Source organism: Glandiceps talaboti, chromosome 22, assembly GCF_964340395.1.
Source record: "Glandiceps talaboti chromosome 22, keGlaTala1.1, whole genome shotgun sequence".
Classification (NCBI taxonomy): domain Eukaryota; kingdom Metazoa; phylum Hemichordata; class Enteropneusta; family Spengelidae; genus Glandiceps; species Glandiceps talaboti.
Genome location: NC_135570.1, coordinates 18,311,794 through 18,338,522, shown reverse-complemented (window position 1 = coordinate 18,338,522; position 26,729 = coordinate 18,311,794). Strand labels below are relative to the sequence as shown.

Below are 26,729 nucleotides of genomic sequence, written 5' to 3'. Positions count from 1 at the left end.
AATGCTGTCATTCCACTTATTTTATAGAGTGGTGGCTGTCATTCCACTGGTTTTACAGTGCATAGGGTGTCATTCAACTAACTGAATGTAGAAAGGGATGTTATTCCATTGTTTACATGCTGGAAATGCTGTCATTCCAGTTCCAAAGCATTGAAGATGCTGTCATTCCACTTATCTTATAGAGTGGCGGCTGTCATTCTACTGGTTTTACAGTGCATAGGGTGTCATTCAACTAACTGAATGCAGAAAAGGGTGTCATTCCATTATTTACCCACTGTAAAATCTGTCATTCCAGTTCCAGAGCATTGAAAATGCTGTCATTTCACTCATTTTATAGAGTGGCGGCTGTCATTCTACTGGTTTTACAGTGCAGAGGGTGTCATTCAACTAACTAAATGCAGAAAAGGTTGTCATTCCACTATTTACCCACTGTAAAATCTGTCATTACAGTTCCAAAGCATTGAAAATGCTGTCATTTCACTCATTTTATAGAGTGGTGGCTGTCATTCTACTGGTTTTAAAGTGCAAAGGGTGTCATTCAACTAACTGAATGTAGAAAAGGGTGTCATTCCACTGTTTACCTACTAGAAATGCTGTCATTCCAGTTCCAAAGCATTGAAAATGCTGTCATTCCACTTATTTTATAGAGTGGTGGCTGTCATTCCACTGGTTTTACAGTGCAGAGGGTGTCATTCAACTAACTGAATGTAGAAAAGGGTGTCATTCCACTGTTTACCTACTAGAAATGCTGTCATTCCAGTTCCAAAGCATTGAAAATGCTGTCATTCCACTTATTTTATAGAGTGGTGGCTGTCATTCCACTGGTTTTACAGTGCAGAGGGTGTCATTCAACTAACTGAATGTAGAAAAGGGTGTCATTCCACTGTTTACCTACTAGAAATGCTGTCATATATGTGTGTATAAATGTGTGAATAATGTGTGAATAATGTGTGTATAAATGTCAATGCGTATTTCAAGGAGGTTGCCATTGCGAAACTAATAAATGAATAATGCTGGCCATGTTCTCATCTTTCGGATCATTTATCGTCGACCCCACTCTACACATGACAAAGGCATGCCATTTGGATAGGAGTGGCTAGACTGTAAGACGTATTACGTGTCCGTCCCTGGTCCTCGACCCCGCCCATCCAGCTGCGCCCATCACCATCATCTCCCTTTCACCAACAATCTCATCTCTACGGTTTAAACCGATTTACAGCCAGGTTTCCGATCAAGTCACAGCGATCCAAGTGTGAAGTGTTGTCGTTAGAGAGACGCACGATGGGGAAGGCTCAATCTAAATGTTGCGGAGGTCGAAAACGTGGTAGGTTTTGTCATCTCTTACACTTTGTTGTATAGACTCGACACTCCAGACATTAGCGTAATCATGTGCCTCTCAGTTTAACTCAGACATTGCGTCCATACATACTATTAGTATATGGCTATTTTTAACTTTGCCTACTCTACGACTATCTCTCATATCGAATCGATAAGTTAAAAAGTACAATGAGATTTAAAGTAACAAAAAGTTATGCTGTGCTAGTTGTTGTCATTTCACTGGTTTTAAGCGTTGATTTGACAATTATTTGCCTTTAATTTTAGGGATTATAAGACAGTTGAAAGAAAGTGACACTGGTTTAAAGGTCGTGGAATCACCAGTCACATCAACTGCATATCACAGCTTGCATCAGAGGGGAGTCTTTAATTTGTGTAGACATCGATGTGCGTTGATCGAATAACATACTACCATGACCACGGTTATAATTAAACTTTTCACCCGACAAAAGTTGTAAAAGTGTACACAATTGCAAATTGTTGTTGACCTGAGAATTATCATGTTATGTTGCAACTTAATCCTGTATAGAGAATGGTGAATTAGACCTAGAGAAAACAAGTAATCATATGTCGACCATTACGTTATGGAAATCACTATAATTAAGTATATACTTATAGTTCCAGACGTATTGGTGTCAAGTTTTCATGAACCGTGGCGTTGCGCATTCCGTATATATCACTGCAATGTGAAGAATGCAGTTTGCCCAACAACTTTCAAATAAAGTATATTATCATTTCACATGAAGTCGCAATACCCCTCGGAGTCCCGTACGTACGAGTAAAAGCGTTGCTACCGTTTATCACTTTTTTAACGTTTGATAACTTTTCAGTTTTTCCTGTCTCAAACACTTCAGCAGTATCCGGTAGTTGGTATCATCAGTTGGAGCCGTTACTTCACTTCCTCTACCATATAGTTAAAACCATATTTGAAACCCTCTGCCATAGTTTGCCGACCCTTGACCCCTGACCCACACTTCATACGAATAGACAGATGTAGTGTTGACGAGATCAAATTTAGTATCCACAAACTGTATTGTCAATGATGTATTCCATCAAATCTTGTCAAAAATTCACAACCTTATTACACAAATATTTTCAACGATAAATATGGAATGTAGTTAACTTAGCTTGGCACAATTATTGTAAACAGTACCAGTGATACAAATGTCCACGATAAATACAATTACCAAAATGTTGTTAATTAAAAGTATTGGTAGCAATAATAATCTTATTTTGTCTGTTGTTTTACCTCGTTCATGTTAGAGGTCCTAGCCTTATTTAATTTAAAGGCCGAGTCTGCTGACAAGCGCTTGTCACTAGAACAATATGCTGCTGACAAGCGTGACCTTTGACACCCATTATGATGTGTTTTGGCGTCAAGTGTAAAACGTTCTTATTACCCTTGAAATTGATTGCACTTTATCACTTTATCAAACACCATCAGTTCTTAAAACTGTTAATTTACGTGTGATAGCTCCTGTTTTTTCCAACAACCGCGAAGTCCGCCGCGTACACACATTACATGTACACTTCACCGCCTATATGCTCCATGGCCATGGCCGCGTATGTGATGTAGTACTACGTGCAACGTGTAAACAGTAAAGGTAATTAATCTAAAACAACTAAAGTTTGTTGCATCAATAACATTCATTATTGTGAAGGACAGGTAAAATGCGTATAGTTTTTGTGGTGTTGCGTGGTCTTTTTTACTTGTTTTATCCCATGTGCAGTGATGGCCTCAAAGTAATGACATACAGCTGACGACAGCTCACCGGCCGCGCAAGTTAAACGCCGAATCGTGAAATAAACATTAAATCTCAAGTACTATTAAAGCTGGGGTGGGAAACTTGAAACTACTACAGGAAAACGACACGGTGACGGTATAACTCCATTCCGGGCCTTAATTGTGTCAAAGGTACGGGTCAGTACTAGCGCACATGTTGACGTCGACCAGGCTGTAGTACACATGTACGCTCGGCGCTTGTCACGAGAACAATATGCTGCTGACAAGCGCTTGTCACCAGACACTCCGTAATTTAAAATATACTTTAATATATATTTTTTTGTAAACAAGCGATTCAGAAGTTGACCGTTCTGTGAGAATTGAATATTTGCAATGGGATTCATTTACCCAGTAGTATACACAATTTTAATAGATACAAATAGTCAAGTATCCTACTTTTCATTTTGATATGCATTGGATGAGGTCGCATGTTGTCGGTAAGTGTGACGGCATCGTATAGAAGTCCGGGGGGGGGGGGACGATACCTACCACGTGATATGGTTTGACCCCGAGAACAATAGAGCGTGACCCCGCTGCACTACAACTTAGTACAAGCGAGTATTTCCCGTTTTTCAATGAATTTTGAGTGTATATGTAAATAATTTCTCAAGATATATTCCACATTTGTTGTAAAGCTATAAAGCATCATCCCAAAATGCTTAAATAATATCAAAAACGTCCAGTTGTGAAATTATTTATGTTCGAATGCAGGAGACAGGTCAGACTACTTAGTCAGAGCTTTCGACGAACGTTATTTTCCGATGGTTTTTTCACAGAAGAACACCATGTATTCAATGAAAAAAAATCAACATTTATACATTTTGATTCATGATAATTTACGTTATATCTTGCTACCACTAAGTGCTCCACGAATAATGACAATACGCCAGCGTCAAAGACTAGTCGAAACTGTCTTAATTTCAAGATGGCGACGCACGCCTCGTCATCATATATGTAATGTTGTACTAGTAATAGTACAATACACTTTCGAACAAACCACTTTGCCAGAAATGCTGTTATAAATACAAAAAAAAACACTGTAAATCTTACATTTTTATTTTATTTTATATAATACATTTTTTCGTGTTATTGTCGTATAACTAGGGCCACCCTGGATACATTATGCAGCGATCACATATATATTTCTGACGGGAGTACTCCTCACTCTCTCTGCAAGAAATGCGTCGAAGGCACAACCAGTTTCATTTCACTGGGAACAGCACGTATCTGAAACAATACACATGTAAAAATGTTAAACAACTACATAGTTTACTTGTCGACACAAATGAAACTTCATTTTTCAGTAAGTACGGCAAGACAGAGAACGCAGAAAGAACGTAAACTTATGGGCGTTAGACCGGGTGCGGTACGTTATGCCAGGCGTAGCGCACTGATCACCTGACGTCGAGCTTGCACACTAGCGTACTAGACGTAGACGTCGCTTGCTGGACGTTGAATGTCACAACTATCACAGTCATTAATTATCAATGAACATGTAGGTGTCCAACAAATGCTGCCTTGAAGTTGATTCTAGAAAATGGAATGTCCATGTACTTTTTTTATTTTGGTAAAAACGCGACCGCGACCTACCATATATACCGAACTACAAATACAATGAACTAGCTGCAGGCCGGCATGTACACGTACGGTACGGTATACACGGTCACATCGCTGAATACTTTTCGATCTGATTTGGCGATGAAATATACTAGTACACATAATAAATTACGATGGCAAAAATAAAGGAAAGACGAATTTAAAACGTATGAAACGTGAAAATGTACGTACCTTGTCAATCTGTTGTCAGCAGCGAATTTGTTAGTCTTGCTGCTAGACGTTCGGGCTTTCTTTCGATGCTATAACTATAAGCGAACGAAGTTCGCATGTGAGGGCTTGCCCGAACACCGATGTTCCATCCTCGATAGCGCTGTTCGGCTGTGTGTCGTATTTTATCGGAAGAACATCCGAGGGCTAGCTGATAGACTACGAATTTGTATGCAGTAGTACACAGTGCTAGGGGTAGGCAGGAAGTGCACTCGACAGTGTATCAATACTGAATGAGCTTCATTGCGCTGAAGCGATAGTGTGTCACGTGACAGGCATCGCCCCCCCCCCCTGAGAAGTCCCTTCGTATTACACCCCCCCCCCCCACCCACCAACTCCCATATTTCACCAAAGCATTTGTCACACACATGCAACTGATATCATATCCATGGTGGCACTATGGACCTTTTTTTTTTACATCCGTTCTGGTCGTTTTTTTTTCTGATCGATTGAGGTTTTGGCAGTTCACAATTATACCATTGGAAGATTTTTGTTGTAAATACGAAATTTAGGTTTGTATTTTGAAATTGAAAACAACTATTAAACTGCGGCATGTGACTCAAACACTGTGTGTACGTGCTCAAGACTATTTTCACGGTTTAGTTGACCATCTTTGACCTACATACATAACATTTTGGAAAGATTGAACAAATTTCCGTAAGTATTAATACTTTTTTCACTGACAAAAATAGTATGGAGTAATAGTAATATAGTTGCACTGTAGGCGATGATTGGTTTGTGAAAGTGTAAAAGATACACTAGTGTAGGCGTTGATGGTTGACGTGTAGACATGCCAGTTATGCCATATCGGTTACATATTTTGTCAAATATGACTCATGTTCGGATGAGAATCACTTCAAAGTATGACGAAACATTAGGGAGCCTCCAGTATTTACAGGGGGGCGGAGGAATCAGGTGGGTCACATTTTACAAACCTGTTCTTGGGGGAGGGTCATATTTTGCATTACAATGTTTGGGGAGGGTCACATTTTACATCCGTAGTTTTGTGACCAAATCGAAGATTCAATTATTGTCGATTTGTTTTGTGTGTTTTGCGATGTAAAAGTGAGATGAGCACTCATCATGTATTTATACGAGTATTTTACATGCAAAAATGCAAACATTAAAATACATATATGTAAGAAAATTGTATAATAAAACGATGCATTTTGTTGAATGTGCCCATCTCACCTTATCACTCACACTGTACGTGAATATTGTTGTTAAAGTATGATGGCGATGGTAGCACTGACGATGATGATGATGATGATGATGATGATAATGATGATGATGATGATGATGATGATGATTTAGTTTTGAATGTCATAGAGAACACGGACAGTGATACATGTACTGACTCACGTAGTACCAGTTAGTCAGATTAGAGTGACACTGATAGTGGCAATACTGAAGGTGAACGTGATGATGATGATGATGATGATGACAATGATATCAGGTAACTTTTACAAGTGACCAGATCAGGCAGAGTATGCACAACATGGACAGCACGTTTTAGATACTAACTAGATTGTGTATGATTATTAGAGAAAGGTAACTAGTCCTTTCTAATACAGAGTCAAAATCCTTTAATTTGTATGTATACATATAATGGGAATATTGGTTAACGTTCAGTATATGTAATTGTCATGGGAGGGTCATGTTTTACAAAATGGGACAAAAGGGGGGGGGGGTCACTTTTTACAAATGGAGAATGGGGGGGGGGGGGTCATGTTTTACTTAACAGACCATGTGTGATTTCCTCCGGCCCTCCCCGTTGTAAATACTGAAGGCTCCCTTACGTGTCCTTGATTTCCATTCGTCGTAGGTACATTCAGGGTTATCGCACTATCGCGTCCTTGTAATGTCAGACTATAAAAATAAAACATTCAGTTTTGTTTTGGTTAAAAGCGATAACTTTTCAACCACATTTCTTACACCAGGTAATTAAGAAGCATCCCATACCTTACTTCATTAGCAGACTAAATTTTAAATGTCTTGAAATATTACAGACAAAATCAAATTATAATTCATGTTGACCGCGTTATGAGAAGTATCAAGTAATTGAGTTGTAAACTATTTGACCTGACCTCAAATATACGAATGATTTAAGGAGGAGAATTTTTATATCGAAGAAGAATTTCATGCCTTCACTTACAGAGTAACAGAATTGTATGTCTCTATTTACATAGCAACATAATTTCATGGCTTTATTTACATAGTAAGAGTTTTTCATGTCTTTATTTACATAGTAAGAGTTTTTCATGTCTTTATTTACATAGCAACAGAATTTCATGTCTTTAGTTACATAGTAAGAGTTTTTCATGTCTTTATTTACATAGTGACAGTATTTCATGTCTTCATTCACATAGCAAGAAAATTTCGTGTCTTCACTTACATAGTAACAGAGTTTCATGTCTTCACTTACAAAATTACATAGGTTTTGTTCCGTTGAGTATGGATTGGCAGGCAGACTGCTGTTGTACAAAAGAAAAATACCGCCAATGGTGTTGTAGCACAACTGTACAGTTTTAAAAAAAATGTTTATCCATGTTTAATCCATGCTAATAGGTGTTCATTTGTTGAATGACTACCCAGTTGCCTATCCAACCATGTTGCTATCTTTGTGATATACGCTATCATTTGGTTGTTGCTATGGGCGTGGTCATGTTGATAGGTATATTTGCATACATTTTTGTATGTTTTTGTTCACTTGTGTAAGAATTCCTGATATTATCTTTGCAATATACGTGATTATTTGGCTGTTGCTATTTGCATGGTCTTGTTGCTAGGCAAATTTACATACATTTTTGGAATGTTTATTCATTGTCTATTAATCCCCGTTATCTTTGTGAAATACACCACCATTTGGCTGTTGGTATGGACGTGGTCATTATTGCTAAGGTATTTGCATACATGTTTTGAATGTTTACTAACTTGCCTACCAGATGGTATTATTTGTCAAAATATACTGCCATTCGGTTGTTGCTAAGGGCGTGGTCATGGTGCGAGTGCCAATTTTGTCAAAATGTTTTGAAGAAATCTGCAGAATAACACTTTCAGAAACATCTCACCAAGTTTCAGACTCATTGACCAAGTACTTTTTGAGATATAAAGTTTTTGACCAAAAATGAACATTTTTACACCTAATTTGCATATCACTCATGGAATCATTGTATGCATAATATTTCTTCGTCCATACATCCCTAGATGCTTTCCCATTAAATTTCAGGCCAATCTGCTCAGTAGTTTTAGAATTATAGATTTTTGAGAAAAAGACACATTTTTAGCCCTAATTTGCATATTACTGATGGGACCATCATGTCATGAACAATTCTTAGTAAAAACACACTGAAGAATGTTTCACCCAAATTTCAGCCCAATCTGCCCAGTAGTTTTTGAGTTTAAGTTTTTTGACCAAAAATCACATTTTTTGACCCAAACCACACACTGGTGGTAAGATCATTTTGATTTGACCAATTTCCCAACTAGACACCCGAGGTAATGTACCCATCGAATATCATGGCAATCGGTGCAGCGTTTTTTGACTTTAAGTTGTTCACACACACACACACACACACACACACACACACACACACACACACACACACACAGACAGACAGACAGACAGACGCCGGGCATCCCTATAGCACTACTGAACCTCAGTTGTGCTATAAACTACTTTTGGATAAGAAACTCTTAGTAAACTTTGACTCTTCAAGATTTGATATGAACTGTCGCAACATCACGAAATCAGCCAGAGAGATATTTTGAATATAACAAAAATTGGGGCTGTATTGGGGACTCGAGCAATTGCAAATTGTTCAATATATAAATCAATAAACCGTATAGAACTATTACCAATGGGGCCGTAACTGAGAGACGAATCGATTATATGCCCCTAAATGATTTCACCAACTGGCTAGATTAAAGAGAGAATGATTATTCAAACTCCATAACTTATTAACAACCCATGACAGTATCGTTACCACAGTCCCTCATATATGACATAGTGCATGTAGTATGTTGGTATGCTCTAACAGTCTTAACCACTACAAGCTTTATTCTCTAGTGATCATGTCATACAGTCACTATACAACAGTTTGTAGTTATCGTTGCCAACCGAACATTACGTGACTTAACTCCCCGGCTTAACTCTTACAACAGAACATTACGTGACTTAACTCTGACTGTTACAACAGAACATTACATGACTTAACTGACTGTTACAACAGCACTTTACATGACTCAATTCTGACCGTTACAACAGCACTTTACGTGACTTAATTCTGACTGTTACAACAGCACTTTACGTGACTCAATTCTGACCGTTACAACAGCACTTTACGTGACTTAATTGTGACTGTTACAACAGCACTTTAGATGACTCAATTCTGACCGTTACAACAGCACTTTACGTGACTCAGTTCTGACCGTTACAACAGCACTTTACGTGACTTAATTCTGACTGTTACAACAGCACTTTACATGACTCAATTCTGACCGTTACAACAACAGAACATTACGTGACTTAATTCTGACTGTTACATTAACAGAACATTACGTAACTTAATTCTGACTACTACATGTTGAACAATGGCAATAAGATTCAACCAATGCAATATGCCGTTTGCCAGCAAGACCCAAGTAATACAATGGCAACCGCTTTGAGGAAATTTATGGAAATTCTATAGAATTCACTTTTATGTGTATACATGCCTTTTGAAAAAGACAAGAAGTAATACCACCATGGCTATTAGAATCGAAAATGTTGGCGAGTCATGCCACCTAAACTGCGAGAAAAGTCGATGAGTAATGACACCTAGGCTGTTAGAAAATGTTGATGAGATGACACTTACGTTGTTAGAAAATTTCAAAAGTAGCATGTCTTTGAATTAACCACATCTCTGGTATTACCAGACATGGTGGATATTGGAAACCGAAGTGAACCATTCCAATATAAAGACACTGTAAGTTCCATTTTCAAACGTCAAAATTAGGGCCCGTAATAAGTCGTCTTCAAGCAGAACAGATCACTTCATGGAAAATGCTTTAAACTGTGTGACCCCAATGCAAATATCCATTCCCAACCATGACGAGTACGTTGGAAGCCTGCCAAGGATTATGAGTATGAGTCAATAGTCAATGCACGAAGTGGTTTTCCCCAGATACCACCAAAATGATATCGGGTTGATGTATTGTCATTTTAATAAAAACATTCAAGGTATAAGTTTTCATTTTCATTTTGCGTTGTAACATTTTCTTCCTTCCAAAAGCTAAACATAATAATATTAAAACGAAAAACAAAATCGCCAAAATACTCTAAATGATCTCATCCTGTGTTCGACTTATGCCAAGGACGACCCAGTACAGTTTCCATGACCTTAAAAGTAAAAGTAAACTGATATTTTATTGGCTATACAGATTCACACCGGATGATTTACCAGCAACGATCGCCTACGACCACCCCACACGTATTTCGCGCCGTCTCACATTCCATATGTTTAAACACAAAGTTAGAATATCATCAATATTGCATTCCGTTATGTAGGACAACATTAACAAGATGACACAAAATTTCACCTGACCCTTGTACATGTATATTAGTGCATTTGTAACCCTTCGTTATGACTGAGCGGGACTGTGTAGCAATTAAATGAATTACAGGTCTCGCTTAGGTAGTAATTTAATGTTCAAGGAAACGCCCAACTCGTGTCGACAAACAGCGCAATTTAGTGAGTGAATAAATGAATAGAGTATCCAGTAGAAGAAAATCTATAAGTTACTACAGCATGCAAACTTACTAGTATTTAATGTATTAAACACTTGTATAGTATACTCACTGTGCCATATTAAGTATTCACCTTTGTAATTTTGCGAACATGTAACAAACGTATGTATATTTAATCCGTTGGTATTCACAGCCATCATTAAAATCCTTTCTGGTATTGCGAATAAAAAAGGGGAAAAAAGGTAACATGAACGATTTTACTTTAAATGAAGGGCCAATTAATATTCCATTTTATGCTCACTAAACTCACACAACAATTACACATTACACAACACATTTACATGTACCAAAATGAAAATACTCTGTCATACATGTTTTGCTGGTTTCTGCTTTGATTGCCTTTGCCAGAAAGACAAGAACATTGTTCACTTTATTTACATATTTCTTTTTCCCTTTTAAATACTTTCGTATGTAGCACATCTGAGACAAAGGTGTGGCAGTGTCTCAATGACATTAATAATAATATTTATTTATACTGGATAGTTCTTTAAGCATATAAACACTTGTCTCCCAAGAAGTCCAGTGAGGGCCATCCCTCATGGGTTCAGTGTTAATGCAGGAGGAAACCGGAGTACCCGGGGAAAACCTGCGTTGTTCAGTAGAGTCAAACTGAACAACACTCTTCTTACATTATATTTTTTAGCACAGCTGGAATCTGAGGGCTTTTGCTCTAAATACATTTTGACATGTTTGTTGAAACTGATTTTGCACATAGCAGTGGAAATGGCTAATTTATAATAATTCTGGTCCTGGATATGTTCAACTTTGAAGCGGCTTTCTATACAAGATACTTTACGGTCCATTTAAGATACTGGCATTTTTTGGACCAAAAACAACAAATGCCATTCAACTCTTACATTGATGTATTATTTCGTATGTGCAATTTGAAGGATTTTGCAATTGAAGCAATTTGTTTACAACTTTGGTGTTTTTGTTGTTGTTATTGTTGAAAAAGGCTGACCAACTATTAAAAGGTTATTTTCCCATGTATGAGGAGACCTGGTCAATTTATTTTTCAGGTACTCCCCCTATGACCCATATTATTTTTTCAGATACCCCCCTAACCTAACACTATGCATATTTTTTCGAGTACCCCCCTCAAATCCCCCCAACAGGTTTTTGTGAAAGCAGTCTAAGGCATATGAAATCTGTGGTGATGTGTATGACATATTATAAGTCATATGAAATGTGTGGTGATGGGTATGGTAGTGTACAAGGCATATGCAATGTGTGGTGATGGGTATGGTGATGTACAACGCATATGCAATGTGTGGTGATGGGTATGGTAGTGTACAAGGCATATGAAATGTGTGGTGATGGGTATGGTAGTGTACAAGGTAGTGTACAAGGCATATGAAATGTGTGGTGATGTGTATGGTGGTGTACAAGGCATATGCAATGTGTGGTGATGGGTATGGTAGTGTACAAAGCATATGAAATGTGTGGTGATGGGTATGGTAGTGTACAAGGCATATGAAATGTGTGGTGATGGGTATGGTGATGTACAAGGCATATGCAATGTGTGGTGATGGGTATGGTAGTGTACAAGGCATATGCAATGTGTGGTGATGGGTATGGTGATGTACAAGGCATATGCAATGTGTGGTGATGGGTATGGTGGTGTACAAGGCATATGCAATGTGTGGTGATGGGTATGGTAGTGTACAAGGCATATGAAATGTGTGGTGATGGGTATGGTAGTGTACAAGGCATATGAAATGTGTGGTGATGGGTATGGTGATGTACAAGGCATATGCAATGTGTGGTGATGGGTATGGTGATGTACAAGGCATATGCAATGTGTGGTGATGGGTATGGTGATGTACAAGGCATATGCAATGTGTGGTGATGGGTATGGTGATGTACAAGGCATATGCAATGTGTGGTGATGGGTATGGTAGTGTACAAGGCATATGCAATGTGTGGTGATGGGTATGGTAGTGTACAAGGCATATGAAATGTGTGGTGATGGGTATGGTAGTGTACAAGGCATATGAAATGTGTGGTGATGGGTATGGTGATGTACAAGGCATATGCAATGTGTGGTGATGGGTATGGTGATGTACAAGGCATATGCAATGTGTGGTGATGGGTATGGTAGTGTACAAGGCATATGAAATGTGTGGTGTACAAGGCATATGCAATGTGTGGTGATGGGTATGGTAGTGTACAAGGCATATGAAATGTGTGGTGATGGGTATGGTAGTGTACAAGGCATATGCAAGGTGTGGTGATGGGTATGGTAGTGTACAAGGCATATTCAATGTGTGGTGATGGGTATGGTAGTGTACAAGGCATATGCAATGTGTGGTGATGGGTATGGTAGTGTACAAGGCATATGAAATGTGTGGTGATTGGTATGGTAGTGTACAAGGCATATGAAATGTGTGGTGATGGGTATGGTAGTGTACAAGGCATATGCAATGTGTGGTGATGGGTATGGTAGTGTACAAGGCATATGCAATGTGTGGTGATGGGTATGGTAGTGTACACGGCATATGAAATGTGTGGTGATGGGTATGGTAGTGTACAAGGCATATGCAATGTGTGGTGATGGGTATGGTGATGTACAAGGCATATGCAATGTGTGGTGATGGGTATGGTGATGTACAAGGCATATGAAATGTGTGGTGATGGGTATGGTAGTGAACAAGGCATATGAAATGTGTGGTGATGGGTATGGTAGTGTACAAGGCATATGCAATGTGTGGTGATGGGTATGGTAGTGTACAAGGCATATGAAATGTGTGGTGATGGGTATGGTAGTGTACAAGGCATATGAACTGTGTGGTGATGGGTATGGTGATGTACAAGGCATATGAAATGTGTGTTGATGGGTATGGTGATGTACAAGGCATATGAAATGTGTGGTGATGGGTATGGTAGTGTACAAGGCATATGTAATGTGTAGTGATGGGTATGGTAGTGTACAAGGCATATGAAATGTGTGGTGATGGGTATGGTGATGTACAAGGCATATGAAATGTGTGGTGATGGGTATGGTGATGTACAAGGCATATGAAATGTGTGGTGATGGGTATGGTGGTGTACAAGGCATATGAAATGTGTGGTGAGGGTAGTGTACAAGGCATATGCAATGTGTGGTGATGGGTATGGTGATGTACAAGGCATATGAAATGTGTGGTGATGGGTATGGTAGTGTACAAGGCATATGAAATGTGTGGTGATGGGTATGGTAGTGTACAAGGCATATGCAATGTGTGGTGATGGGTATGGTAGTGTACAAGGCATATGCAATGTGTGGTGATGGGTATGGTAGTGTACAAGGCATATGAAATGTGTGGTGATGGGTATGGTGATGTACAAGGCATATGAAATGTGTGGTGATGGGTATGGTAGTGTACAAGGCATATGCAATGTGTGGTGATGGGTATGGTAGTGTATAAGGCATATGAAATGTGTGGTGATGGGTATGGTAGTGTACAATGCATATGAAATGTGTGGTGATGGGTATGGTAGTGTACAAGGCATATGAAATGTGTGGTGATGGGTATGGTAGTGTACAAGGCATATGTAATATGTGGTGATGGGTAGTGTACAAGGCATATGCAATGTGTGGTGATGGGTATGGTAGTGTACAAGGCATATGAAATGTGTGGTGATGGGTATGGTAGTTTACAAGGCATATGTAATGTGTGGTGATGGGTAGTGTACAAGGCATATGCAATGTGTGGTGATGGGTATGGTAGTGTACAAGGCATATGAAATGTGTGGTGAATGGTATGGTAGTGTACAAGGCATATGAAATGTGTGGTGATGGGTATGGTAGTGTACAAGGCATATGAAATGTGTGGTGATGGGTATGGTGGTGTACAAGGCATATGAAATGTGTGGTGATGGGTATGGTAGTGTACAAGGCATATGAAATGTGTGTTGATGGGTATGGTAGTGTACAAGGCATATGAAATGTGTGGTGATGGGTATGGTAGTGTACAAGGCATATGAAATGTGTGGTGATGGGTATGGTAGTGTACAAGGCATATGAAATGTGTGGTGATGGGTATGGTGGTGTACAAGGCATATGAAATGTGTGGTGATGGGTAGTGTACAATGCATATGAAATGTGTGGTGATGGGTATGGTGATGTACAAGGCATATGAAATGTGTGGTGATGGGTATGGTAGTGTACAAGGCATATGAAATGTGTGGTGATGGGTATGGTAGTGTACAAGGCATATGCAATGTGTGGTGATGGGTATGGTAGTGTACAAGGCATATGCAATGTGTGGTGATGGGTATGGTAGTGTACAAGGCATATGAAATGTGTGGTGATGGGTATGGTGATGTACAAGGCATATGAAATGTGTGGTGATGGGCATGGTAGTGTACAAGGCATATGCAATGTGTGGTGATGGGTATGGTAGTGTATAAGGCATATGAAATGTGTGGTGATGGGTATGGTAGTGTACAAGGCATATGCAATGTGTGGTGATGGGTATGGTAGTGTATAAGGCATATGAAATGTGTGGTGATGGGTATGGTAGTGTACAAGGCATATGAAATGTGTGGTGATGGGTATGGTAGTGTACAAGGCATATGAAATGTGTGGTGATGGGTATGGTAGTGTACAAGGCATATGAAATGTGTGGTGATGGGTATGGTAGTGTACAAGGCATATGTAATGTGTGGTGATGGGTAGTGTACAAGGCATATGCAATGTGTGGTGATGGGTATGGTAGTGTACAAGGCATATGAAATGTGTGGTGATGGGTATGGTAGTGTACAAGGCATATGTAATGTGTGGTGATGGGTAGTGTACAAGGCATATGCAATGTGTGGTGATGGGTATGGTAGTGTACAAGGCATATGAAATGTGTGGTGAATGGTATGATAGTGTACAAGGCATATGAAATGTGTGGTGATGGGTATGGTAGTGTACAAGGCATATGAAATGTGTGGTGATTGGTATGGTGGTGTACAAGGCATATGCAATGTGTGGTGATGGGTATGGTAGTGTACAAGGCATATGAAATGTGTGGTGATGGGTATGGTAGTGTACAAGGCATATGAAATGTGTGTTGATGGGTATGGTAGTGTACAAGGCATATGCAATGTGTGGTGATGGGTATGGTAGTGTACAAGGCATATGAAATGTGTGGTGATGGGTATGGTAGTGTACAAGGCATATGAAATGTGTGGTGATGGGTATGGTAGTGTACAAGGCATATGAAATGTGTGGTGATGGGTATGGTAGTGTACAAGGCATATGAAATGTGTGGTGATGGGTATGGTAGTGTACAAGGCATATGAAATGTGTGGTGATGGGTATGGTAGTGTACAAGGCATATGAAATGTGTGGTGATGGGTATGGTGGTGTACAAGGCATATGCAATGTGTGGTGATGGGTATGGTAGTGTACAAGGCATATGAAATGTGTGGTGATGGGTATGGTAGTGTACAAGGCATATGAAATGTGTGTTGATGGGTATGGTAGTGTACAAGGCATATGAAATGTGTGGTGATGGGTATGGTAGTGTACAAGGCATATGAAATGTGTGGTGATGGGTATGGTGATGTACAAGGTAGTGTACAAGGCATGTGAAATGTGTGGTGGTGTACAAGGTAGTGTACAAGGTAGTGTACAAGGCATATGAAATGTGTGGTGGTGTGTATGGTATAAGAGACTATACACATTTTAATCATCTATGACATTCCCACATTCCAGTATCGAGAGCAACCAAAAGAAATATGCACTGCAGCCTAGATGGCCCCTTACTGTCATAAGTGACAGTCTTCCAGCTCATCTTAATCTTGTGTAAAAATGTTTTTCAAGGTCAGGATATTTGACCCAAATACGTAAGGTCATGGTGACCTTCCTATTGTATGGCAGTGCAATACTTTATCACCAACATTTGCCAAGTTTCAGTCAGCTTTCGCGAAATAATGTACATTTCATTTAAGCATATTTAAATTATGATGTATATAATAGCCATGTTTCATATGTCTTCATGTATGTATGTGTGTGTGTGTGTGTGTGTGTGTGTGATTTGATGTCTTGTGTCTTGAATTTACTTTGGCTATATTTTATCAAAAAATTTACTTTTTTTGTTTTGTTGTGTTCCTCCTTTGTGTTACTAGCTTCAATGGATGTTACCGCCGGTGATACTCCAGAAATCGTCCCGGTAGATGAAATGGATGATCCGAAAAAAGAACAGCCAGTTGATCAAAACGAAGAACAAGTGGCAGACAAACCCGATCGTGGCTCTCCAACTACACAAGATGGCGTTAAATCAGATAATAAACCAGATGCTGCCAAACAGCTGACGCCGGTAGCTGAACAAACGGCAGTAGTGGAACAGACGCCTGTCACCGAACAAACACCTGTAGCCGACAGTACTGAAGGAAAGCCGACCGAAGATACGCCAACGGCCAGCGAAAGCATTAACAAAGAAGAGGAGACTGTTACTGTTCGCACGGTAGTTACAGAGAAGGTTATAGATGATCACAAGAGTACACCTCTGATTATCGATACAACACAATCCATCGATACCAAGCAACTAGAAGGAGAGGAGATGACGTTTACGGAACACAGCTCACATTCGGAGACCAGACATCAAGTTATCAAGCAGACCATTATTACGGAAACCGTTACTACTGTAGGTGACACAGAAAATACTGAAAGTACCGTAAAAACAACCGAAACAGTTACAGAGAATGTCACTGTAGAGGGAGAAGAGGTAATACATCAAGCAGAAAACGAACCTTAGCAGAACACTCAAAAACATATATGGAGTTGAAATAACGACACTCCAAACATGTGTTGCTTTCATGAACACAGTTGGTGTCATACTTGTCGTAACTATTCCACCATTCTGAGGTCTTCACTATAAACTATAGTCTAAAAGAATTCGTTTAGTAGAAAATATTCGCAGTGTTCCTGATTTTCACAACGAGAATTCAGTACCTAAAAAGTGTGAAAGCTTTGGGATTACGCCTTACTTTTCTTTCTCCCGAATTTACCATGGAAAATTCAAATTTTCACATGTAACAATTGTACACAGAAAACGGCCTATTACTTGAACAAGTGTTCCATCCTTTCCCGCGGTCTTCATACTTCGAACATAAATGTTTTAAAAAAAATTTAGTAAACACGTGAAACTATTTTGAAGACACTTCATACAATTACAGTGTAATGCCCTGGCTTTGGAAATGGACAGCGCTGACAACGGATAGTCTAACTTGCTATCTTTGCATGATTTCTTAGTTTTAGTTGAACACATCAACGATGTGATCGAACGCAAATGGTTGAAATAAACATTTTCCCCACAAATTCTTGGAGAAATTAAAATACTTCATTCGACTTTAGATCCTGATACTTAGTACTAATAAAGACTTGCCTTTGAAGAATATACATGTAGAAGCGTGTTTATTGTCTGATTCAACTTGAACTGTCAATTTTTGTGTTCTATCAACCGTGCTTTACATATTCAGTGTATTTAGCCTGTGGCACGAGAGTACAGAAAGGGGATCTGATAGATATAAAGCAATCATACTCGTAGCCACGTCGTGAAAACAAATTCTTTCTGAATTTGAAACTTGGATGTAATGTAATAATCATATGATTGAATGTTTATCTGGCTTGATAATCAACCAAACGTTTGATACAATGTAATTTGTTATATTTGTGTAATTGATACCATGGTAACATTTTCATTAGAAAAGGGGATTTGGCAAGAGTGGGGAAACGACAAGGTTTACTAATAGACCGTATACCCTACACGTTTCATATACGATATAGTTTATTTAGCAAACGAAGAGTTAGTTGGCTAAAGAGACTAGAAGCTATTTTTTACTGAGTCAATAAACAGGAAAGAAAGAAAACGAGAGACAATTCAGAGTTTAGACCACCGCCATACATACGTACATGTGCGCGCGCACACACACACACACACACACACACACACCTGGTATGGACCTATAACGGCACAATGGTCCTTTATACATGGTAAACTCCAATGAGATTACACTATCCATTGCAGCCTCTACGAACATTGGCGTAAAGCATTTGCATTGCAAAGTATCCATAAACGAAAAGCAGAAGACAGTTCCCTAGGTCTAATCATCAAAGTTACATCAGTGTTGTGTTTTAACATGATACAGTCGGATAAATATGCAAATATGGCACATAATATGGTCTGACTTTCATCACAGTAAAATACATGATATGACAGTAAAACACATGGCATGATAGTATAACACTTGGTATGACTGTAAAACACACGGCAGTAAGACAAATGACATGACAGTAAAACACATAGTATGATAGTAAAACACATGACAGTAAAACATTCTATGACAGTAAAACACATGGTATGATAGTAAGACACGTGGCATGACAGTAAAACACATGGTATGACAGTAGGACGCGTGGCATGACAGGCATGACAGTAAAACACATGGTATGATAGTAAAACACACAGTATGATAGTAAAACACATGACAGTAAAACACATTCTATGACAGTAAAACATGACATGACAGTAAAACACATGGTATGATAGTAAGACACGTGGCATGACAGTAAAACACATGGTATGATAGTAAGATGCGTGGCATGACGGGCATGACAGTAAAACACATGGTATGATAGTAAAACACATAGTACGACAGTAAAACACATGGTATGATAGTAAGACAGTGGCATGACAGGCATGACAGTAAAACACAGTATGATAGTAAAACATAGTATGACAGTAAAACATGGTATGATAGTAAGACACGTGGCATGACAGTAAAACACATAGTATGATAGTAAAACACATTCTATGACAGTAAAACACATGGTATGATAGTAAGACACGTGGCATGACAGGCATGACAGTAAAACACAGTATGATAGTAAAACACATAGTATGACAGTAAAACACATGGTATGATAGTAAGACGTGGCATGACAGTAAAACACATAGTATGATAGTAAAACATAGCATGACAGTAAAACACAGGGTATGATAGTAAGACACGTAGTATGACAGTAAAACACAGTATGATAGTAAGATGCGTGGCATGACAGGCATGACAGTAAAACACAGTATGATGGTAAAACACATAGTATGATAGTAAGACGCGTGGCATGACAGGCATGACAGTAAAACATAGTATGATGGTAAAACACATAGTATGACAGTAAGACACGTGGCATGACAGTAAAACACATAGTATGATAGTAAAACACACAGTATGATAGTAAGACGCGTGGCATGACAGGCATGACAGTAAAACACATAGTATGATGGTAAAACACATAGTATGACAGTAAAACACATGGTATGATAGTAAAACACATAGTACGGCAGTAAAACACATGGTATGATAGTAAGACAGTGGCATGACAGTAAAACACATAGTATGATGGTAAAACACATAGTATGACAGTAAAACACATGGTATGATAGTAAGACACGTAGCATGACAGTAAAACACATAGTAATTAGTATGACAGTAACCCTGTTGTTATCTTTGCAATATACGTGATAATCGGGTTGTTGTTATCGGCATGGTCTTGTTGCTAATTATTTTTGCATACATTTTTCGAATGTTTTATTCATTAGTCTATTAATCTCTGTTGTTATCTTTGCAATATACATGATTATTGTTTGTGGCTATGGGTGTGGTCTTGTTGCTTTGTATATTTACATAGATTTGTTGAATGTTTATTCACTTCTCTATTAATCCCTGTTATCTATGCAATATATGTGATCATTGGCTGTTGCCATGGGCGTGGTCTTCATGCTAGGCATATTTGCATACACTTTTCAAATATTTGTTCACTTATCTAAAAATCCCTATTGTTACCTTTGTAAAGGTCACATCCGTTTGGCTATTTCTATGGGAGTGGTCATGGTTGCTAGGGATATTTGCATGTATTTTTTGAATGTTTACTCCGACTTGCCTACCAGTTTATGCTGTTATTTTAGCAAATATACTGGCATTTGGTTGTTGCTAAGGGCGTAGTCATGGTTGCTAGTGCCAATTGTGTCAAATATTTTGCAGAAAATCTGCAGAATAACAATTCTAGAAACATCTCACCAAATTTCAGTCTCATTAACCAAGCATTTTGAGATATGTTTTTGACCAAAATTCACATTTGTACACCTAATTTGCATGTCACTGATGAGATCATTATATGTAATAAATAATAAATAATAATAAAATCTTTTGTTATGCTAAAATCCTCAGAGGCAGTGATCAGAACTGCTTAAAATACAAAACAACCCAAAAAAACTATATAAAAGCAAAATTCCAAATCTAAAAGAAGGCAAGTTTAAAACGATGAGTTTTCAGCATGCGTTTAAAAACATAAATATTGTTACAACGACGGATTTGGAGAGGGAGAGCATTCCATACTGAAAGCTCCGTCTTGCCCATGCTTTTTTTCCCCTAGCTGTAACGGTACTAAGGTTAAAATAATCAACGGAACGTAGACTACGCTCTAGGACATAGAGACTGGCCAACTTACTAAGACGAAGGACCAGAACCATGAAGACATTTAAAAAGTGATAACTAAAATCTTGACGTACAGGCAACCAATGTAATTCCTGTAGAAGTGCAGTAATATGACGCTTCGAACGGGAAATCATTCTGGCTGCAACATTTTGTACATGTTGCAGCGAATGCGATTTATAGAGTACTGAGGTATACCATGTAACAATGAATTGCGCAAATCAAAGCGAGAGGAAACAAGCGAATGAACTAGTTGTTCAGTGGCAAACCTAGACAGATATTTGCGAACAAGAGCATTTCGCCGAATATGAGACATAGAAGAACAACAAATCTGACCAACATGAGACTTCATAGTGCGACAAGAGTCAAGGATGACTCCAAGGCTCTTTGGAAATTAGAGGACATCAAAGCTCTGACCATCAGAAATACATGATTCACAATTTCTAACTGTATCATCGTAATTTGCACGAGGGAATGGCATGTAATCGGCGTAGACATGGTAATATTAACCACACTAGGAACCACATCATCGCCCAAACGAGATGTGTAAACACTGAACAAAATCGGGCCAAGGACCGAGCCCGACACCTGTACAGTCTCAGTAGAATGACCAGGTTTGTAAGCCGATTGTAAATGTTAGTCTAAGGAATTTGAAGCGATGTGGGCTTTTAGTCTGATAGCAACAATGCATTCCAGAACTTTCGATAAAAAGGCAGATTGCAAACTGGACGATAATGTTTGAGAATATTACAATCAAGCAAAGCGAAATTTTCTTCGTAGGCTAGGCGAGGTCTGTTTTCCATATTTTGACCACATACATTTCGGTATAAATCATAGATTATTACACTTGATAAATATGTGAGATTGTATTTATTTCCTGAGATACCGAGCTAGATATACGATTACAAGCCTTGCAATTGAAACAAACAGCGGTAGTGTGTTATTTGGAGAAATCGGAAAAGAACACTGTAAAAAGTAGTCCTGCTTACATGACGGTGCACGAGTCTGTATTACTAATAATAATATTAATAACTTTATTACTTAACAACATGCTGTGGAAAGCATGGTATAGTAAACACAATACAATACAATACAATACAATACTATAATAATAATACAATAGTAATAATATTACTGACTTGACTCTAATTGTCAGAATCGAGTCCCGAATTCCTCCGTATGCAAGCAGGACTATGTAAAAAGGAGAGGGTTTGAGGTCAATATAATACATCACTTAAATACCCAGCTTCGATCTTCTTCTTTCTCGTGTTTGTCCAGCCAATGCAGAGTGCAGATCCAAGGGAAAACACAAAACAACTCTCCCTACATTAATTGCTACATCAGGGAAGACAACTGCACAACTAATCATGAACAATTAACAAAAAAATTTGCATCGTCACACCACTTTAGGCAACATTTCCTGACCATAAACAACAACTTTCTTTTGTGTGGCTACCACATATAATAACCAAAATACGCCAATAAATTATTAAAACTAAAAGCCAAATCAATAATATTTTCAGGACAGATGCACTTTGGTATTGCAAATGTATGTACCAAGTTATAATGATTTTGAAGCGCGCATTCTTGAAATATAGCCTAATTACCGCAAACCATTACGTAAATTGCTCATTAATAGTCATGGTGGTTTACCAAAACTAACCAGTTCTTGCCATTACCCTACCGATCACGCCTGCCAAATTTCGTTTGAATTGAGCGCCATTTTTTACAAAATGGTGATAGACACACACACACACACACACACACACACACACAGACAAGCTTTGCCATGCCTATAGCACTACTCAACCTTATCAGTTCAGTTGTGATAAAAATCCAAAATAAATACAAATCCTCATCCACATGACCACTTTAATAAAAATACAAACTCATTATTACCATTATAATTAAATACTAGTTCTTGATATGAGACACATTTTGTTTTAATATTGGGTAAAACACAGTGAAAAAAGAATGTGCAGTATCACAAGGAGGCCAGTAATTTACTACTGGAACAGTAAATAAAGTTAAAACTTCAATGATGGACAGCAAAGTACAACAGAATACAATACAATTATCAGAATCAGAATTGGGAGTACAATGCTTTAAATACAATAAATAAAATGTACATGGTGGAAAGTCTACCTTATAACCAGTACTCAACATGACACTGGGTATGTTTACCATAGTCACGATGAAAACTTTTTTTATAGCTTGATTAATCACCTTCAGATGGTACATACCATTTGTTATACTGTAAACCTAGATATTTTCACTACTTGAAACGTTTCTAATTTTACAGTCTTCAGCTAATTCCCACAAGACCAAATTCTACTAATTACCAAACTGGTACATTGTTGTTCATATAGAAGAAGGCATTTTAGTCACTAGTTAGTTTCGTGTTTTTGTTTTGTAGCGAAATAAGCAAAAGTTTCAAGGTTTACTGTATTTCCTACAATACAGAATGTATTATAACACATAGCCTTTAGTGATTGGCTTATATTGTATTATATAACACATACAGCCTTCAGTGATTGGCTTATAAGATATTATATAACACATAAAGCCTTCTGTGATTGGCTTGTATCATATTATAAAACACACAGCCTTCAGTGATTGGCTTATATCATATCATATAACACACACAGCCTTCAGTGATTGGCTTATATCATATCATATAAAACATACAGCCTTCAATGATTGGCTTATATCATATTACATAACACACATAGCCTTCATTGATTGGCTTGTATCATATTATATAACACACACAGCCTTGAGTGATTGGCTTATATCATATTATATAACACACACAGCCTTGAGTGATTGGCTTATATCACATTATATAACACACAGCCTTCAGTGATTGGCTTATATCATATTATATAACACATACAGCCTTCAGTGATTGGCTTATATCATTATCATATTATATTACACATACAGCCTTCAGTGATTGGCTTATATCATATTATATAACACATACAGCCTTCAATGATTGGCTTATATCATATTACATAACACATACAGCCTTCAGTGATTGGCTTATATCATATTATATAACACATACAGCCTTCAGTGATTGGCTTATATCATATTATATAACACATACAGCCTTCAGTGATTGGCTTATATCATATTATATAACACATACAGCCTTCAGTGATTGGCTTATATCATATTATATAACACATACAGCCTTCAGTGATTGGCTTATATCATATTATATAACACACAGCCTTCAGTGATTGGCTTATATTGTTATCCATGCAGCCTTCAGTTGATAACTTTATTGGACTAAATTAGTCCATGTCATTATTCGATTTAGTTTTCTTGGCTGAAACCTCCTTATCAGCTGCTGTTCCTTGTTTTCTTTTGTTTGGGTTGTTTGGATTACTTTCTCCACTAATTATGTCCAGGGGTACAAAGCCAGAGACACTTGCACAGTCCTGTCTAGTAGTGTCTGATACCAAACCCTGTTGACATTCTATTTCAGTCAATACCATATCTAGTGTATCAATAAGCTGTGTGGCATTATCCACAGTAAAACACAGCGGAGGTTCAATTTTGAGAACATTTTTATCTGGTCCAATGTTGGATATCAGAATGTGGTCCTCTTTCATTCTGAAATGAAATGAAAACAACTGTAATAATTTGTTATTATGAATACTTATGTATAAATCACGGTATCTGATTTAGTATTACTAACATCTACATAATCATAAGGGAGTGTCCAGATTTTACTTCCAGGGGGACCCCGGAGGATTTCCCCTTTTCCTGCTGTATTATCCCCCCCCCTACAAAAGCTTTAAAAAAAATTGATGGGCCCCCCTGCAAATTCTTGATTTTTTTCCATGTCCCCATAGACTTACACACATACACAAACACATTATACATACACAATGTATATACATGTATGTATGTATGTATGTATGTAAGTATGTGTGTGTGTGTATGTATGTATGTATGTATGTATGTATGTACATGTATGTATGTATGTATGTATGTATGTGTCTGTCTGTCTGTCTATACAATTACAAAAAAAAACCCCACACACACAAACACAGCTTCATCACCATGCCTATAGCCATTGAACTTCTGAACTGTTGTTCAGTTGTGCTTTAAAAAAATAAATACTCCTAAATAACTTATAAAGTGTATAAACTTTTACAGGTTAAATCATTATGCTTAAAAAAGGAGATAACCATTTCATGCACAATGACAAGAACACCATATTTCCATTGGGCAATGCGGGTATATACTTTAAATACTTCACACAACTGTTTTACTTTTTAGATACGTATTGAATACAACTTTAGTTCCGATGCCAGTTTGTGTTGCTCAGCTTGTTAACAATGGAAGTATAAATGTGAACATTTTTTATTGTTGGAAAGAATAGTCAAAAACTGAAGTAATTCAACTATCAACATTTTTGCTTGTTATACTTTGACTGATATATATTTCCAGTATTAGGTGATTTCGCAAACACTAACCAAACTGTAGATGACTTCCAACCCAGTGCCAACATAAACAATTACATGATGCAATTGCTATATCTCGTTTTGCAGAGAAATATATTGTCAGCATAAGTGTTGTCAAAAACTACATTGAACATCTGAAAAATCTGGAGAGAGTAAAATCAGATCCAGACATCGGGGAGAGCAACAGAAAAAAAGAGAAAACGAAATATAATGACTATGACTGGTTGAAGTTGTTCTTGAGTGGAACTCTTGAAAAACTGAAAGTGAAAGAGTTAGATACATATCTTGATGAGCATAAATTACCAAAACAGAGAAAATTAAAAAGAAAAAAATTAGACAAAATATCCACTCACATGGTAGGAACACTAGAATTTAGATCAAGAAAAATGACTGCAAATGAGCAAAACATGAGTGAAACAGGTAGTAGTGACTCTGAGACTGATGAAAGTGACACTTCTGTAATGCATGTTCTAGGCAGTGATGGAGACAATTGTGATACTGACAGCCCAGGACATTCATGTACTTATGATAACACTGATAGTGATTGTGATTGTGATTGTGAAACAAGTCTTGCACATCTTCACGGAAAAGTTACTTTGAGAAGTGGCAGAATTGCAGGTTGATTTATGTTGCATTAAATAATCACGTGTTTTTTCCATGACCCCCCCCCCCCCCCCCTAGAAAATTGTGAAATTTTTGTTTAGCCCCCTCCCCCACCCCCAGTAAGAACTGGACACTCCCTAACATTTGATTATAAATACCTATTATATAGTTTTTGAACCTGTTGCCCCACCTCTTTGTTCCCCCTTCAGCCCATTGCAGCTGGTCATTTTGCCGCCTGTCCCTTTGCAACCCTCTACGTTAACCAATGTATTGAGCAATATTGTCAACACTGATCAATCAAACATACAACTTATTCAAGGCATCGCTTCAATTCAACCATACTATTTATCATTCCATGTTGTGTTGGTGGAGGGTCTATGTTGTGTTGGTGGAGGGTCCATGTTGCGTTGGTGGAGGGTCCATGTTGCGTTGGTGGAGGGTCCATGTTGCG

General features: G+C 38.0%; 2 protein-coding genes across 2 annotated transcripts in view; one reads left to right on the top strand and one right to left on the bottom strand.

Annotated features, from left to right (window-relative positions):
- Positions 1-1,079: 1,079 nt before the first annotated feature.
- On the top strand, positions 1,080-18,506 carry LOC144452174 (uncharacterized). The gene is made up of 2 exons (XM_078143216.1): positions 1,080-1,324; positions 16,830-18,506. The coding sequence occupies exons 1-2, from the start codon at positions 1,282-1,284 to the stop codon at positions 17,456-17,458; spliced, it is 672 nt and encodes a 223-aa protein (XP_077999342.1). The 5' UTR covers positions 1,080-1,281; the 3' UTR covers positions 17,459-18,506.
- Positions 18,507-24,378: 5,872 nt separating this feature from the next.
- LOC144451992 (5-phosphohydroxy-L-lysine phospho-lyase-like) overlaps positions 24,379-26,729 on the bottom strand; it is a 191,722-nt gene continuing 189,371 nt past the window's right edge. The window contains exon 11 of the mRNA XM_078142954.1: positions 24,379-24,818. Coding sequence (XP_077999080.1) covers positions 24,497-24,818 — 322 coding nt within the window. The 3' untranslated portion in view covers positions 24,379-24,496. The remainder of the gene's footprint in view (positions 24,819-26,729) is intronic.

Coding starts and splice junctions, on each gene's coding strand:
- LOC144452174 (XM_078143216.1), top strand. CDS start 1,282: ATGGGGAAGGCTCAATCTAAATGTTGCGGAGGTCGAAAACGTG. Junction 1,325..16,829: donor TTGCGGAGGTCGAAAACGTG/GTAGGTTTTGTC, acceptor TTGTGTTACTAG/CTTCAATGGATGTTACCGCC.